Source organism: Papilio xuthus, unplaced genomic scaffold, assembly GCF_000836235.2.
Source record: "Papilio xuthus unplaced genomic scaffold, Pxut_1.1 DF826961.1, whole genome shotgun sequence".
In the NCBI taxonomy this organism is placed as follows: domain Eukaryota; kingdom Metazoa; phylum Arthropoda; class Insecta; order Lepidoptera; family Papilionidae; genus Papilio; species Papilio xuthus.
Window position 1 is genome coordinate 3,952,272 of NW_013531688.1, and position 19,024 is coordinate 3,971,295.

A 19,024-nucleotide genomic window follows, 5' to 3' on the forward strand; every position below is an offset into this window, starting at 1 on the left:
TGCGTTGAAGGAACACAGAGGTTTATGGAGGGTATGCCTCCGTTATGGAGGAGAATCTCACATAACTACCGCGTCCCCCCCGTAGCGTGGAGTATGCATAAAGCATTCTTCTCTGGAAAAAAGAGGACCACGACTTGGATATCCTACAGAATCTTCTCCGCCTCATGCTTTCAACATAACATTGGTCTCAAATAATGAAAACACATAGTTTAAACTTTAATAACATTACTTTACTACCGCATTTATTGTAATGGAATGTATTTGTGTGAGCCGCGACTCACGTGTCGTCGAATATTTCACGGGGCGCCGCCTCTTCCGTCGGATACGACACAAATTATCATAATGCACGCCTCGTCTCGCCGATTCCAACGTTTCACGCAATAACGAATACAGAAGTAACACGATTTACGTATAAGGCATATTGAATGACGCGGCTCACACGTATTTAAAGACTTCGTTGAAAATTTCAATGGAATTCTTCATTGTAACCGGATTACGATGCCGAGTCGTTTGACGTTTGTTATGTGAATATGTACGTTTAAAAAGTGTGATAATTTACAAGATAGATGATACTAACCTTTGCAAATTCTTTAACATAATTTTAACTCTGGCTTTTTAGTGTTTGCAATGCTTTGTCCTTATTTAATTTAAGCTACCATGGTTGCATAATTTTTGTAACTAAATCTGACATCTTGATACTAGTGCTTATTTTTGGTATTTTTAAACAGTATTAGTTAGAATCTTTTGGTTCGAATGACGTTCTTTGGTTATAAAATCCAGTGTCAGAACGAATAGTGAAGGGACATAAACGTCGACATTTTAGTAAGGCTAGTGTTGCGTCAATACACTGGCTCATTTTCGGATTTTCTTCCTAACAGTACCTATATCTGAAATATGTATTTTTGTCGAAATTCTGCGGCGTATAACTTAAATAAAAAATGTTTCATCTCGTACAAGTAACATTTGAAAAGATTGATATAAAATATTTACAAAGAGCAAACGTCGAGCTCCAATTAAATACTCCGAGATAAATGTTGGCTTCGGTAAGGTCACAAAAATGTAGCACATATTTTTTTGTTAATTCTGTGGAGGTTCGCATGTGGTATATTAAAAAATGTGCTACTACCGTCCATAAATTCAGTGACCATAGGGTAGGAAAATTGACTAGTTAGTGTTATGTTGGTCAGTATGTTATAAAATATGTATTTTATCTGTATTTTGACTTTTAACAGTCGTAGACGCCTGAAACAACATTTGTTGCACGTTTTCACCGTTGCGTTTTGTCTCATAAATATAAGTTCCGGAAACATAATTTTAATCCTCTTTCACTTCTCATCTCTTTCAATAAGAAAATGATGGGTTGGGGGAGGGGTTTTAATTGTGGAGAAAGGAGAATTAATCTCCCATCGGAAAGGCAAATATTCTATATGTGCGCGTCTTCTCGTCCAGCTATTAAATATAGGCAACACAGACGCGATTGCACATGCAATTGCGGATGTTCATGGGCAGCGTTAGTTCATAATTTCGGCGAATTTAGGCGGTTATTTCCTCGTTTCTTTTCCTTTCATTTCTCAATGTTTTCCATAGCATTTCAAGTGAGATTTTATACTTTTTTTTATTAAAATAGAAATATAAATACCATTGTTTGTGGTACTAGAACAGGATAAAAAGTATTTGTTTGTTTTTTTCGGTAATGATTTAAAACAATATTTTTAAGATTCATTACGGAAAGGGTATGAAAATATGGAAGCCAAGTCTATTTATTTTGGAGAGCTAACTCCACGGCCGCTTTCATTAACTTACTTTCATAATGAATAAATGTATTACGCCAGAAATTCTTCCCTTCATTTTTCTTCCTTTCTTATTTTATCAAATTTGAAAAATCATCCGAGCGAAACTTTGTTTACAGAGAGCTAACAACACGTTTTTTACATAATGGAAATATTTAATTTTCTCTGTATAAATGATTGTTTAATTTTTAGACTTTTAAGATTTCATTTTATTATTTGCATAATTAAGCATACTTTATTTAAATTTCAAGATCGTATTTTAAATGACTATTCAAAATCACGATTTCAAATAATGTATATCTTATTGCGATAAATGGGTTGACATTTGTATTTTTTTTAAATCAGAAGATGGCAAACGAGCGTGCAGCCACCTGAAATCGTCGAAATAGCGTAGTGACCGTTGCTCATAGACATACGCACTTGCATATGCGTTGTCAACCTTGTGTGTATGTTTTTACTTTCCCATAGTTACTTATATGATTAAAATGCTATCACTAGGTATATTTCGGTGTCAACCGTTTTAAGCCATAACAGATTTTACTCGAATTAGCCGACAGTGTCATAAACATAAAATGTACTGTACAAATTGTTATTAACATACAAATAAATGCTAGTCGTCCATTTCCACTACCAATAAAAACATATCTCTTTCTATTTAAAAAAATACTTACGATATCTTTTTGTATGAGGTTTTGTTATAATAACTATAAGCGAGGTAGAGCTACTATATTAGGCTTATGCGTAATATATTACGTTGTTATAGGTCCATTTTAAGTGCTTCTAAAGAATAAACTAATTTTGATACATATTGCTTGATAAAAGTGAAACAAAATTACTTGCCTATTCTGTCTTCGTGGAATCAATTTAGGTTTCACGTTACATTAAGTAATATTGTTTATTTCAAATTTTTTGAAAGGGTTTGAATTATGTCTTGTTAGGTGAAGTTATCTCTTTGTTTAACATTAAGTAATCTACTAAAATAATTGAAAATTGTAATATATTTTATGAAATAAGCAAACGATAGCGATTATGAGTTATAAAATAGACACACAATAATAACGGTTTTACTATTGAACGAGAACTCATCCAAGTTGAAACTGAATTCATTAACCGTCGATATCTGAGACCAAAATCTCTTTAAAAACATACCTTCACCCTTGTCATTATCATGAACAAAACAGAGTTAACGATATGTTTTAAACGGGGATTTTAGTCTTAGAAACCCACGGTGATTGAACAATGAGATAAAAGGATAAAACCCAATTACAGCAGATCTATCTATATGATCAATTATGTCGTCATTTAAATATTAATTGTTAGTTTCTAGTTGTCCGGAGCTTTTTATCTCATTTACAATAGATGTTTTTGTACACAGTGTCAACAGTGGATGTGGATGCAGTTCTCGGTCGTACAGCCTCGCTACCGTGTGACGTCACGCCTGATACAAATGAAGATCGTGTATACATGGTGCTCTGGTTTAGGAAAAGTGGCGGCAAACCAATATACAGGTAATGTTAGCTTCTATATTTATCTACCGACACTAACGATTTACTCTAAATGAAGTAAAATTAGGCCTTGGTTTCGGTGACCTAGTTCGGATTGGTTAAGTTCACACATCCTTCGGGTTTATTATTATATTATTTTTTATGTTTTAAATTTTCAAGTTAGCTAAGTGAGAAAGCATCATTGATAATGTTTATTTAATTAATAATATTAAGACAGGTGTAATGAACCGTTCACGTTGCCTTAAACGGATGAACGGAAGCCGAGTCGAGTCGATCCAATTAGCTTTATAAAGTACACGTACAAGAAAATACACTTAAGACGTTTCACGCAGGTCGTTATCGTTGTATCACCCCTGACGTTCGCCGCTCGCCGCTCGTGACCGGACGGAAATGTTTTTAAAAATATTTCACAATTTAAACACAACTATTTTATTAATTAATTTAACATAAATTTCATTAACCCATACAGCAAATAAGTTGAAAAACCAGCCCGAAAGATAAACTTCCTAACGTGTTGGAAAGTATATGAAACTATTGACACTTAATACTTCAAAGTAGGTAAAGCCATTTAGGTTGTAGGCGGTCACAAACAAGACATCATATTCACGTGCATATATCAGCAAATATACAATACATGTTATAACATAAACAACAACAATGTAACGATTCTGATACATGGATGTAGAAAGTTTTATACATAATGTGTAATTATTTTTTTGTCTCCGAATGTAATTTACTCATTTGTCGGTTAATCTTATCTTACTAATATTATAAATGTGAATATTTAGATGGATGTTTGTTTGAAGGTTTGCAGAACGGCTGTACGGATTACGATGAAATTTGGCATACATATAGAACATGATATATAAGAACGGATAGGCTACAATTTTTTTTTTCGCGGACGCAGTCGGGGTTGACAGTTAGTTCATTGATAAAGTAATTCGCAGTGATAAGTATCAGGATAGCAATAATGACATTGTGTAGCGAATGTTTTGGAGATAATTCCCTCGTAGAAAACATACTTAAATTGTTAAATTTACCTGGAAACAGCGGGGTGTACAATAAAATCATCTTTGTGAAAGCTTCTTTGCTTTATAAATTAGAATGGAGGTTGGGAAATTGAGAAAACGTAGTCAGTCCGGAAATTGAAAAACTTCAGATTTTTCCAAAGTATTTTATTTTTGTCCAGATAATAAATTTATGAATGTACTATTTGACAATTTACGCTTATTATGTACAAAATGAAATAAGGCCATTATTCGGTTACTCTTAATAGAATTTTGCTTTTAACTTTCTTTCTATGGATTTTACAATTTCGGTTCTTAGATATTGTAATTATTACGAACACAATCCCGTATCATAATTTGATAATGATACCTTTAAAAATACTTACAATCTAACAACGTATGTTCACTTTTAAAATATAAATAAACAAATGAAAACTAATCCGTTTCCTTTTTGATTACTTTATGTTTCCAGCTTTGACGTTAGAGGGCGTTCATTCAGCAAAGCGCTGCAGTGGTCGGATCCGGGTGCTTTCGGGCCGAGGGCCTACTTCGCGACGATAGCAAAGCCCGCCTCGTTGACACTCAGCTCAGTGCAACTAGACGATGAGGGCGTATACAGATGTCGTGTCGATTTCAAGAATTCACCGACGAGGAATTTTCAAATTCGCCTCATCGTTATTGGTAAGTATCTTATGATGTAAGTAACTTGAACATAACACTTCTGATAAAGTTATAATCAATTTTATAAGTAATTATAGTATTAAAAAGGATGTGCTTAATAATACGCGGAAATCTCAGAAATTACACATCATAATATTTAAGAGAGGCTATTTAATATTTCTATGCATCTTTAGAAATCACAGTAAAATCACATAGGTGTAAACCATGATATTTAAACACGGCGTGACAAGTAAAACCGAAAGACAAAGCTATAATAATTACAAAGCTTTTTGAAGGATAAATAATATTCAAATAGTATTTAGAGATCAAGTAGTGCAAATTATTATTATAAGTATTCAAGAATAATAATGTTTATTATGAATTATAAGAAGTAAATAATATTACAGTACATTTGAGCTTAATAAAAATGTCTTTTGGCTGGGACTGGCAATCAATTTAGTTATGAATGAATCAGGTATAGCGGCCGGCGCGGCCGGGTAATGACATTTCGTAGACGGTTTAATTATAGTCTGTCGGACGATGTCGGCTTGGGATTCCGAGATCGCTCAGTTGGTTATGATAAAAACGTTAGCCCACAAACTGCGCTGATAAAATCTATAAAACTCAACTTCAAAAGACCACATTAATTTTATTTAAATTGATTGAAATTAAAAGATTAATTTTAGACTTGTATCATTCATAATTTAGATGAAAATTCCTTAAAATTTATAAAGAAAAAACATCTTTATTATTGTTTAAATTACATGGGCCTCAATGTATTTAGAATACGTTTAATACCAACATGAAAAATGTATATTAGTATACCATAGAGTTTGCGGTCCTTGTAGTCCTCTTAAAGACGGCGACAGACACAAGCGAGTGACATCTCATTTTCTATTACACGTCGTGTACGCAAATTTCTTTGACACAGAACAAAGCGTTTTAGAGTAAGTCTACATGGCATATATGCAACTCAATTGAAATCCATTAGGCTCCTCGAGCCGAGAGGTAATTTGCAAGAAATCTTTTGTTATCAAAGGCTTTCTCACCACAAAGAGCGCTTTCAATTTCAAAAGCATTCATATTAATATAAAAAACGGGTATATTTACGAAATTCTCACTTCTTTTACCTTTAAGAAAATAATCTAAGATGATTAATCTTAAGAAAAACAAGTATTAATATTTAATAAAGATATAATAGCAAATATAAACAGTTTTTTTACTCAATATAAAAAAGGACGAGTATTATGATATTGAATTTTAAAATTCTGAGATATAAAATGGAGTATAATTACTCAAAACGTTCTTGACAAATATCTTGTCTCTTAAAATAATATCAGATGAGTATTAGAGCGCAATTTCATGCAGACCAACGACTGGTGAAACCTACCTACATCAAATTGATATTAAGTCTTGGGTGATTAAATTAATAGTTAAAGTAATATTTGAGACTTAGAATAAGAGTAAGAATAAGAATTAATTTATTTACACAAAAACAAATAACAATAATATACATAGAAATATCTTACAGAACCCGAACTAGGCTGGGCCTGTATCTCGGGGCCTGGGAGTGCACTAACCATGAACAATATAACAGTGTGTACATATGTAAAACTAAGCGTGATATTATGAGATACAATTAGGAAAATAAGAAAATACATGAAGACATTAAACTAATAAAGTCTGAACTGCAAATAATATCAAAGGATAGCATGTGTGTGTATGATTATGCGTGTGAGTATGTGAGAAAGTCTGTGTGTTTGTTTGTGTGTGTGTGTGTGTTCAGAACGGACATATAAATATTAGCCCAGATATTGTAATTCAATAAATATTTCAGTACCTCCACATCAGATGTTGTTATACGACAAATCTGGCGCAGACGTGTCCGGTGTCGTGGGGCCGTTGGAAGAGGGAGCCGCGCTTGTATTGGTTTGCGAAGTACGAGGTGGTAAGTAACCATCTGTTTCTCAATCTATATTCTTGGCATTCTTAATTTGAATTTCAAAAATTTGTCAATTCTACTCCGATCATTTTGTAAAACAAAATTACAAGGACTTTATAAGAGTGGAATTCCACTGCCCAACTGTTGAACATTTTGTTGTTACGGTTTTTTTTGAAGGAGAAAGAACCCTGTCATGCTTCTTGAAATTACATTATGATGTTATAATGCCGCAACAGTGGAAACCTATTCGAACATCATGTAGTTAGCCAATCCTACGATTTAATAAAATAACATAGTTTTTTCTGTTTTGTCCGGAGTAATTTAATACTGTTTCATACAACGAATATATGGTACATTTTTAAAAGTTCAATGCGGTCTATCACGTTCAATTTTATTTTTTATTGGCTCATTTCTTTTGTAGTTACATTGGAAGAGATATTCCATACGAATGGGTTTATTGAAAAGTCCGCAGTATAACCGGCATGCTGGCAGTGCGCCAGTGATGCCGCACGGATTATCTCTGCCCGTGCCCTCTCTATTGTTATGATGTAACTACCACTTGCCTCAAAAAATTATAAACCTATACGATGAGGATAGTAACATAACATAACGTTCTTGTTAACATTATGAACAGACAATTTATATTCTACAAAATTATTATTGGTATTACGAGTACTTATACTAATCTTATTTTATATTTTTAAATGACAATCACTCTTTTACCCTTAAATATAATATCGAATATTTTTTTTTATTATCCAACCTTATAAATAATTTAATGTATGGGCGTCAAACTTAATTCATCTAAGATTATATTATAATAGCTGTGGGAAAACCTTATCCATCATTTAGAGGATGAGAAAAGTAGTTAAAGCAACCTACGATTAGATATTGGATTCGGTCGTTGTTATCTTTACAAAAATGTTACTTACTTAAAGTTCATTTCATGTTCAGTATAATTTTATTTAAACTAACCAGTAATTCATTTTTAGGTCGACCTGAACCTACAGTTTCGTGGTTAATCAATGGAACCATAGATCCTAAATACATAGGAGTGAAGACTGACACCCATGTCGTTGTCAACCGTTTAGAATTACAAAAACTACAAAGGGATGATTTAAACACTACGTTTAAATGCAGAGCAACCAATACACATCTTGTACCGCCTCAAGAGAAAACTGTGAGACTTGAAATGATTTGTAAGTTATGTTTATACTAGTTGTAGCCCGCGATCCCGTCCACGTGGAATTAAAAAAACTTAATAAGTAGTCTAGGTGTTCTTCTAGAATATGTTCTAGATCTGTGTTAAATTTCAGTGAGATTCATGCAGCCGTTCTGAAGGTACCTTCAAACATCCATTCATCCAAACATTCGCATTTATAATATTAGTAATCTTGTAATGATTTAATTATTTTCTATTTAAAAATGTAATTTTATTAAAATATCTTTTGTGGAGGAATATAACGAAAATTATAAAAATTTCAAACTTGATCGGCTGAATGGATTGTACGTCTCTTACATGCATCTCTATCAGCCTGTTTTATTTAAAATAACTCCTTTCAAAAACCAAATCTATTAAAAAATTCTAAACCATTAGAATCCAATCACAAAGACACAGAATATAGAGAATGAAAGACTTTATATATTATGTATTACTCGTGATGTTATCAATACATTATATTATGTATAGCTGTAAAACAAATACTTTAATGGCAGCTTTCAACTAAGAAATACCAGAGAATAGGCCTCCGAGATACCTTTTAAGCGGTAATTTTATTTGCTAAGAGTTTACTTAAAAGGATCGCAGAAAGTCTTAATCCTATTTATTTGACAAGGCATGTACTTAGAGTGAAAATGTACATTGCGTTTCACTTTAATTTCAAATGTTGTGGCGTAACTTGCTTAATTATTCTAATTTATTCAGAATAATGGGAACACATTGGAATAAATTGTGTTCTAATTAAAAATATAGTTGAATTAAAATCTTAAAGCTGAACTGCTTTTTAATAAACACTAGCCGTCGCCTTCAACTCCGTCCGTTATTGAATAAAAACTTAATTAGTAGCCTATGTGTTCTCCCAGGCTATGTTCTACATCTATGGCAAATTTCAGCGAGATCCATGCAGCCGTACTAAAGATACCTTATAACAAACATCCATCCATACATGTATTATAAACGCGAAACCTCTATAAGCGAGAGAAATATCGCGGTTTCTTGGATTCTCGCGTATCCCAGTTCAACTGTATACATAAAACGTGCTTATAAAGCAAATGAGTTAATTTTTAACCAGCGCATTTCAAATATGCCCAAAGTGTTATTCTATCACATATCCTTATACTTATCATTGATTCTAATATTCATTATTGGAATGTGTTTTTAAGTTTAAATTATGTTTCAGTGTTGCCTGTCTCTGTATCGTTGTTAGATAGACCACAGCAATTGCTTGCAGCGTCTGTTACAACATTACGATGCGTCGCGAAAGGCAGTAGGCCACCGGCTCAGATAACATGGTACAAAGATAACAGAAGCTTTGGAATGGATAAGGTAAGTTACTCAAAGTTTTTGCAATGAAATTGATGCGAATTAACTGTGCAATTTACTAATGAAACATGAGTGAAGAAGGAGAAGAACGACTTGAAAGGATGGACCATCATCATCTCCCTGACCTTGTCTTACTTACTTAGGGTTAGCGTACCAGATTTTCATCCTCCAAATTAAGCTATTTGCCATCATCTCCGTCGTCGCCCTCGTCATCTCTTCCTATGTCACCACACTCATACTTAACGTTCTTCTTGCCTGACTTGGAAGGATATAAAAGATATTTACGTATTGTCATTACACTTAAGACAAAGTACGAACCAACCAGAAGCATCGAATAGAAGAAAATTTCTTGCATTTAAACAATTTATATCAATGAATTTTGATTTTCTTTTGTTTTTATTAGATAAGCGAACATTACAACGAGACTTGGTCCATCAGTACATTGATAATGAAGCCTACGCCAGCTGACAACGGAGTTACAATCAAATGTGGAGCTATCAATCCTGCGCTGCCTGGAAAAGAGATCGATGATCAGTTTCAACTCAACGTTGTATGTGAGTATTACGATCAGTAATTATTTTACTTATTAAAATGCCAATAGTCTAACGGTTAAGAGGACGGACTACCAATCGCTTGGCCACGGATTTGATTCCCACCATTCGATTTTTGAGTAGTACAAGCTTAGTGCTTAATTGAGTTTGTATTTTTTTAACTTGAACACTTAAGTTACTATTGTTATGAACTTTTAATAATTACTATTCCTTCTCCATTAGACAGTCCGCTGGTTACACTGACATTAGGCAGTACACTCAATCCGCACGACATAAAGGAAGGAGACGATGTATATTTTGAATGTAATGTTAGATCAAATCCTAGAGAACATCGAATATCATGGTACCATAATGTAAGTATATGTATGTATTTTCATTACCACAACATTCAACGGTAATAGTTAACAGTAAGGAAGTTCATTTGGCCATTTCCAAATTAAGGTCCGTGAACTCTGTCTACCCCTCTGGGTTACGGGCGTGATTAATTTGCTGTTGTAGTTGTAGTTAGCAGTAACTGTATTCAAATAAGGTTATCTGAACTTATCCTTAGCGACTCTTTTACGAGAATTAAACATTTTAATCATCGAAAAAAGTACATCTTTTTGTTATCGTGTTGTGACGCGTTATTTTCAGGAAGCGTATAAAATAATGTAATGTGTTGACTCGACTGTATATAAAAATACTGCGTGAATGTTGGAATGAAATTTGTGTCCCCGACGTAAATGTCAACGTCTGCTCTGCGTATGATTGATCAATGGCTGGTTTCAAGCTATAAAACAAAAACGAGTGTGATATATACCCAATAAAAATCTAATATTCGCATCAGCAACAGTAACGTTGCTTTTCCAACGTAACTCATATTACGAGAATAAATGTAACTCATTAGGCAAAGAAAATAAAGCTTTGCCAACTTTATCTTAAGATACCGGCCGCGGTCTAGTAATATCAAAGTAATTACATATCTGTTGTCTTCTTCTAAAGACCTAAATGTGTTTAAACAACAACACCGAAGGATCGTACAATAATAATGCTTAAAATCTTACCTTAATATTATAAATGCGAATGTTTAGATGTATGGAAGAACACATATAGGCTACTAAATAAGTTTTTTTTAATACCGCGCGTACAGAGTCGCGGGCAAGCAAGTACGTTATATAATCAATTCTTACATCCTCACATACAGTGAACATTTGTAGTGTACATTTTTTAAATTCACAAATAGGTATTTCGAAGGTTTTACGACTGCTTAGAGTTCCACTAAGAACAATGCGGAGGTAACCCTTAATGTAGCAATAAAAAATAATACATGAACGATTGTTTTGGCGATCCAATTTCACATTAATATTAACAAAAGTGTCTCTTCTAGGATATAGCAGTTACACAGAACATGACTTCTGGAATAATACTAAGTACTCGGTCTTTGGTACTGCAAAAGGTGACGAGACGCGAAGCGGGAAGGTATGCCTGTAAAGCTGCTAATATCAGAGGTGAAACATCCAGCGAAGTTGTCATACTGAGAGTTCAATGTAAGTGTAAAAACATTAAATATATAATATCAGTTTCCCAACTTCTTTGGTAAACATGTAACTGTGAAAATATTTTAAAATGATTACTACGTACATAAAAAAAATCATAATTAAAATGTATTAGGTATTCGTAACTCTTTTAAGTGATTCCTGTAGCAAGAGGGTTGACTAATTAATTTTTCAAAATAACGGTATAATTACATAGCTAGTAATTTGTCGAGTGTTTTATCTATGTTTAAAATCTTTTATGTTTCAATTTGTAACAAAACGTTTTCCCCTAATCTATTTATAAAACATATTTAGGTAAAAATATTTGATATCTTTTGTACAAATGGGTCTGTTCGACCGATTTATAATAATAATGCGATCATACAGAAAACAAGCATGGACTGAAAGTATTTCCGCGTTCCATCTGATGCGTGTGCGTGCTGGACGCCTATTTTAGCCTTCTTGTTTTATAAGGAAAGGAAAGCAAGGGGAGGTGGATATGTCAGAAGTGGGCGTATAGGAAGGGTATATACCTTCATTTAGTAGGAAGTGAGAATAGCACAAGTACCTATAACACTTAATTATTCATTCCTGAATAACAAACGTCGGATACACTGACATGAGTTTGAACAATAAAATGTCACTATACGGTCGGCAGAGAATGAGTTACTGCGCAATAAATATCCTTATATCTGCGAGTATGTATTCAAATGATTGCGGTACGGATCGACGTACCCGCTTCCTTCCGCGGCGGACTGGCCGTCGAGTAATTGCCGAGGAAGGCAGTAAATGTTGTAAATCATCGAAATTATTACCTAATATTACGGCGACTCGCCACGAACCTTTGCAATCTGTTGTTTTGTGGGTACACATTAATTCATAGAGCTTTGTTTTAGTTTGAGGCTGAATAAATTTTCTTTGTTAAGTCGGAATACATTCACAATAATATTACGTTGTTAAATAATATCTTATAAGTTTAGTTAACATCATTATTTTAAGAACTCATGATAACAATTTCAATATTTGTTGTAGGATTCTAAAATCGAAGAAAACGCAAGGAAATTAAATTAAAATGTCTCCATAAATTAATGAAAATTTTAGACATCGATTGTAGTTATGTACTTTAAATGAACATTTTTTAACTATGCGAGATTAAGTTTAATTGCCATTTTTTGAATATAAAATAATCCTTTTTAAAGACAAAAATCATTCGCCTGTAATATTTTTCAATATTTGCATGCATGAAATTTTTTATACGTCCTCGCCCCGCTCCGAACTTAATAGCAGTGGCGAATGGAGAAAATAAAATTCATCGTAGTCATATCAAATTGCGTTTCGGTGCTTGAAAATATTTTTGTCAAAGCAATACATGTCACATACGTTACAAAGAACCTTCAAAAAAAATATTTTCAGCTATACTGTTTTGTTTTAATAGCGTATAGTTTTGGAAGCATACAATAGAAATGAAAAATAATTTGGAAAAATTTATTTCTAAAATAATTAACTTACTAATGTTAGGAAGAAAATCCGAAAATGAGTCAGTGTATTGACTCAACACTAGCCTTACTAAAATGTCGACGTTTATGTCCCCTCACTATTAATTATGACACTGGACTTTGTTACGAAAGCACGTCATTCGTGTCAGATGATTCTAATAATGTCTAAAAGTAAATAAATAAACAGCTACACGCATATCGACATATCCTGAAGTTCGAAAGCACTGACTACATCCGGACTTATAGAAGATCCTTCGTCAGTATGAATGACTTTAATTTTATTCGCAGACCTTCTCGCACGAAGCTTCAGATTTCAAATTCGTATGTCAGTGAAAAAAAAATCTAAACATTCTATTTTAACCTCAATATAGACTCACTAGATAAAGTACGACTAATGTCAATTTCTATTAGGTATAGGCTCCGATTAGTTTGAATGAGTCATATTTATTACATTTGTACAATGAAATAGAATATTCCAGACGCGCCGGTGTGCAGCGACTCGAGCCCACAAGTGGTGGGCGCGGCACTAGACGAGGCGCTGCACGTCAGATGTTCAGTGCACGCCGACCCCGCTGACGTCACCTTTCTATGGCAATTCAACAATAGTGGGGAAAGTTTTAATGTATCTCCAGCACGATTTGGTAAGTTACTTTTACGTAGCGCATCGACAACTTGTTGGAGATGTCTTACGGTAGAGGTTACTTCGCCTTTTTGGCGAAACGGTCGTTTGCTTGTTGACAACCATTAAATGAATTAGGGTTTTTTTTACAATAATTGTGGTTTTAAGTATTTTCCACTTTAAATAAATGTTGAATTGTATTAATTTAATATATTTTTTAATAACAGGTAGAGACTTCATTGATTTCATTATTTTAATGTAAAATAACAGTACAAAAGGGACTGATTGTTGTAAAAAAAAACAATTTTGTAAATCTTGATCAAGACGTTTTTCTCTGTATCGAAAATCTTATTTAGTCAAATAATAAGGGAAGACTGTAAAGAACCAATCAGATTTTATCGTGACATTTATATAATTTAATGTATTTTACCTGAACAAAATGAAATGTCGACAGCTGTGATTCGTTGTTTTTTATATATCAGGATTTCTTTCTCCTTTGCACTATATAAACAAAAATATCGTTTATTTAGTCAACAGAAGTATGATTAAATTACAAAGTAGTAGTGTAATACAAAGCACGGCATTTTCTCTCGTAGGCGTTATTAACGGAAGCACCAGTGAACTACGTTACACTCCTGCGAGTGAACGCGACTACGGCGCATTAACGTGTCGGGGCACGAATGCGGTCGGTCGACAGTTACAACCATGTATTTTTCAAATTGTTCCGGCGGGTAAGTTGGCAAAAGCATTATAACATTAATTGTTTCAACATTAATTTAACAATAACTTTAATTTATCGTAGCATTTGCGTAGTATGGACGTTACACTGCGGTAGTACTCGCGTAGCCCCTGTGTAAAGCTGGCGTAGCGATTGCGTAGCATAACCGTAGCACCAGCGTAGCTTTCCTGTAACGAAAATTAAAAAAGCAAATAAGTAATAACTCTAACTTTATCGTAGAATGAAACGCAGTTTAACGTAGCTAATATCAAAGGCAAAAACAACTGTGTAGCGTTAACGTAGAACTGACTTGACGTAGCGATCACGATTCCTCCTCCAATTCGAGCCTCCAATCGCTTATTCCTTAAAAAGAAATAAAAAAAATTAAATTAGGAAGTTATTAGTTCTTCCATTTACATCCAAAATTTCCAAAACTTTGTTAAGTAATTCGTTAGTTTCTCCATTTTTTTGACATTCTAACATAGTCTCTTGTAGGAAGTTACAAAATATTGATGGCAACTCATAAGTTTATTAAAGTAGTCCACGCTAAACAAAGTACAATTTTAACATAAAAAAGGTTATATAGAAAAGTTTGTGTACGATAACAAAGGGAAAATTCGATGTGAAACATTAAATATTATAAAAGAGTACATAATTTAAACACAAAACTATAACGTACAATGATTTAAGAAAATTAATAAGCGATATGCTTTCTTTAATATTTATCTAACAAATTAAATCCGTTTGTATAAATATCCAGCTCGACCGTCGCCGCCACGAAACTGCACAGTACTGGCCAGCAACGATTCTAATTGGATCGAGGAAACGTTTAAGGATGATATTGAGGATTACATAGTAATCCGCTGCGTCGCCGGCTACGACGGGGGCTTGCCACAGCTCGTGGTATTGGAGGCTTTGGACCCTAACACAGCTACTATTAGATTTAACATTACTGCAAACGAAACGAGTAAGTAATATAACTAAACATTTTATTCAATTGTAACTCTGATCGTTTACAATGTATTGTGGTTAATTTTTTTTTTATTTTCTACTATTCAATCTTTAATGTATGTAGGATTAATAGCGTAATAACGTATGGGTTTCTGCTTTTGTAACACTTGAAAAAGAATTTTCATCCCTGTTAATATTTTTTATTAACATCAATAATATGATTTTTATTAAACTTTAAACTAAAAATATCAAATTGTAATAACATTACAAGATAACAATTTACTTTCTTCAACTTTAGATGGCGTCGCTGTGTTCCTAATTCCCGTGGGATTACTATGGGTGAATAACGCGGCTTTGAGGCTTACAGTGTATTCTAGAAATGACAAGGGAATCTCCGAGAAGATCGTCCTCAGTGCCCTCGCGTATCAGGACCCTGAGCGACGGACAGGTATTAATATTTACAATGTTTTACCGACTGTCACATAAACAAAACAATGTTTTGATTACTTTTATGTATGAGTATGAACAATAAAAAGAAATTTCCTTCCCATCCTCGATCTGTACATATTTGTCTGTTGCATTGTGATGTTATCATAAGCTATATGACATGACTTAAAGGGTATAGTTTGTTGTTGCATTCGTATTATCCCCAGATAGTGATTAAACAGACATTTTGATGTTAAATCAAAAATTAGGTTTACCTAACGTCAAGTAAAGTCAATATCCTTACATTGTTGCTTAAATTATGTCTTTTTACGTATAGATGGAAATCACAGTCTCATGGCTGGAGTATCGAGAGCTGCTTTCTGGGCAGTAGTTCTTACTACAATCGTATGTACAATGACAGCGGTGACAACGGGACTATTCTTGAGAAGAAAACGGTAACAAAATATTACATTTAACATTTTTATTGTGACTAAATAATAAATGAAATCATTTTGTTATCATAGTTTCTTTATCATAAAGATGAGGTATAAAGATTTATTTAATTTTTAGACGTCGATCAACATCCAAACCACACTCATCACATTTGCAGTTGAACTCTGGAGACGGACAATACGTTGTAGCATTTACGTTGAAATCTAGACCAAAGCAAAGTCAACCTGATATACTCAACCCACCGACAGGTAAGATATAAATATCTAGAGACCACACCTAATAAGTAAAGGGTATTGTACACATTAGAGGAGTGAGTCTTGTAATAACTATACGATTTGTCCCAAGTTTGATACAACAAAATAATAAAAACCATAATCCCTTTAATGTACAATTTGTTATTTTTCAAATTGATTAAAATTCCAGTTGAAAATATAAATCTATTTTAAATTTATTTCATTCGAACTTTTCACACAACATGAATCCATGGGGCACAAGCAATAAAGCTAACCAAATTTCGTTCTCAATCCCCAAAGACTCATTACAAAGAGAATTGTGTAAAGCGTTGAAAGTGGGCTATGAACTGAAATACATTTAAACTTTATTTATATATGTTTTGTTTGTTTTGAATATTTTGTTGTGTGTTATTTACAGTACTTTAAATTAGGAACCGAAATGGAATTGTATATTTTACTTAAAACTTAATAACGTAAATTTTATTTTGTATCAGTTCTGTTGTGTGAAATTGTTTGAAACAAAATACCTATTTTATTAAATTACATTTCACAATTACTTAAAAACATTAAAAACCTCTCTGCTAGCTGCTCAAGATGTACCAAAAAAATAAAAAAAATTATAAATATGAAAAAGTAAAAAAGATACTAAATTTTATAGATCCCGGAAGCTCATCGACTGAAAAGTGTGAAATAGAAGTAGCTGTCAAAAATGGCGGGCTCAGTGTAAGCGAGGAGTGGGCAATGAGTGAGCGCGACTCGCTAACAGCTAGCCAAGAACCACTTCAACCGGTTAGTTTTTTACGTACTTAATTTCATAACTAAAATAAATTTTAATTATAAAACTTAGTCCAACTACAGAGTTTTATTACTTTACAACCTACAAATCTATGATTTTCATATTTTCAAATCCTTTGGGCGTCGGTGTTCTTCTTCAGGGAACCCTTCTATGTCTTTAAAACCTCATACACGTATTGTTCCAGACTGTTTGGAATACAAATTTACTATGGACGACTCTTTTCTGTAAACAAAAGCATTTATTAATTAGTTTAGAAGGATGTTTGAATTAGTAAAACTATTTTTTTTTCTTCATCAGGTAACATCATCACCGAGAGCGTCAATATCAAGTAAACAGCAAGTTACAATAAACACAATGTCGTTAAGTAAAAGAGGTCATCTTATACCAGAGGAAATACCAGGCCCAGAGAGTTGTGTATAGAAAATTGTACAGTTATTATGATTTTGTATTTATTATCAAATTGTGTATTGACTGTGAAAATTGTGATAAAAATATTGTAAATATTTGCTAATTAAAAATAAAATATTAAATTATGATTCAGTAAGTTTTTTATTATACTTTTAAAAAAATTGTAGTAATATACAACTCTGATTCAATATGATGTTACTAGTAGTTATAGATGCGAGCAAAAGTTACCTACGTTTTATTATCGGTAAAGAAAGAAAAAAGCTTTACTTACCTGATTGAAAAAATTAATTAATTAAAAAAGTATAAACTTAATTTTAATACGTTATATTTGAAAACTATTAAAATATATATTATATACAAATAAATAAATATTACATGAAAATGGGTACGACGAAGTTAATCATCACATTTAATTTCACTATATTATATATATTATTTATTTATTATATATATTATATATTATATATATATATATATATATTAGGAATATTCAAAACATGATCACAATTAAAACAATTCTAGCAAATTATTATTCTGCGTGAAATCATATGTGGAAAATATCATGTATAAAATTTGGTGAATTCGCGTATTGAAGTATAAAATAATAATTCTTAAAATATATTTCTAAGGCGCTATAAAAGAGAATGTGTCTTTATTTAGGTTTAAGATGGTCTGACGTAAAAAGTCTAAGTATTTCTTTCTGCGGACTGTTGAGAACGAGTATGAAATTCCCAAGCGTGAGCTCGTTTAGCTCGTAATTTTTCATTGAGCCTGAGAGTCGGCAGGAAAGCCTCCAATTAAGTTTCTCTTTACCGTTTGCCCCGGGAAAAAGGAAGAAAAATGAGCGACCGAGGAAAAGGACAATCCAACGATATAAGTCTGCTTTTGGCATAAATTTAAATGTACTTCACCTTAAAATATGTTCGCAAATATTATAAATTGAAGTTGATTTACCTACAATGCTTTAAAATGTATTTCAAAAGTCTTTATTAATTATTATTTACTCTTTATATAGCGATTTTATGTTAACTATTAATTTGGCAAAGTACAAAATCGAGTAAAAATCTTTTTTTTTGTTGTAAGTGTAATTGATACACATAAAACTATCGTAAAAAAATAATTTGAAAAATCTGAAAAGCTTAGTTTTCCTGAAAACTTATATATGCTGGAACATACATTGCCAAATAAGGGTATGCTTAGATTAACATCTCAAATAAATCTGACGCGATGAAAATCTGTAGATTTTATTATCACAAAAATAAATTCTGAATATAAAGGAAATAATGATTTAATCATTCAAGAGTGGAACATCAAAGGAAAATTATATGAAAGTTGGCCAACTGTGAAAACCGTTAAAATTAGGTGTCGCCGTAAAGAATAAGTATGTCTCCAGAATCGAACGTCTAGTAAGAA

General features: G+C 32.7%; 1 protein-coding gene across 1 annotated transcript in view; it reads left to right on the forward strand.

Moving 5' to 3' along the window:
* The window catches only part of LOC106120015 (neural cell adhesion molecule 1), a 50,898-nt gene extending 33,275 nt beyond the window's left edge, over nt 1-17,623 (forward strand). Inside the window, exons 2-17 of the mRNA XM_013315169.1 lie at nt 3,166-3,298; nt 4,775-4,983; nt 6,800-6,910; nt 7,897-8,103; nt 9,304-9,449; nt 9,850-10,000; nt 10,220-10,350; nt 11,364-11,523; nt 13,487-13,648; nt 14,223-14,357; nt 15,105-15,311; nt 15,594-15,743; nt 16,059-16,176; nt 16,292-16,422; nt 17,066-17,196; nt 17,501-17,623. Of these exons, the coding sequence (XP_013170623.1) occupies nt 3,166-3,298; nt 4,775-4,983; nt 6,800-6,910; nt 7,897-8,103; nt 9,304-9,449; nt 9,850-10,000; nt 10,220-10,350; nt 11,364-11,523; nt 13,487-13,648; nt 14,223-14,357; nt 15,105-15,311; nt 15,594-15,743; nt 16,059-16,176; nt 16,292-16,422; nt 17,066-17,196; nt 17,501-17,623 (2,405 nt within the window). The remainder of the gene's footprint in view (nt 1-3,165; nt 3,299-4,774; nt 4,984-6,799; nt 6,911-7,896; nt 8,104-9,303; nt 9,450-9,849; nt 10,001-10,219; nt 10,351-11,363; nt 11,524-13,486; nt 13,649-14,222; nt 14,358-15,104; nt 15,312-15,593; nt 15,744-16,058; nt 16,177-16,291; nt 16,423-17,065; nt 17,197-17,500) is intronic.
* Nucleotides 17,624-19,024: the final 1,401 nt, after the last annotated feature.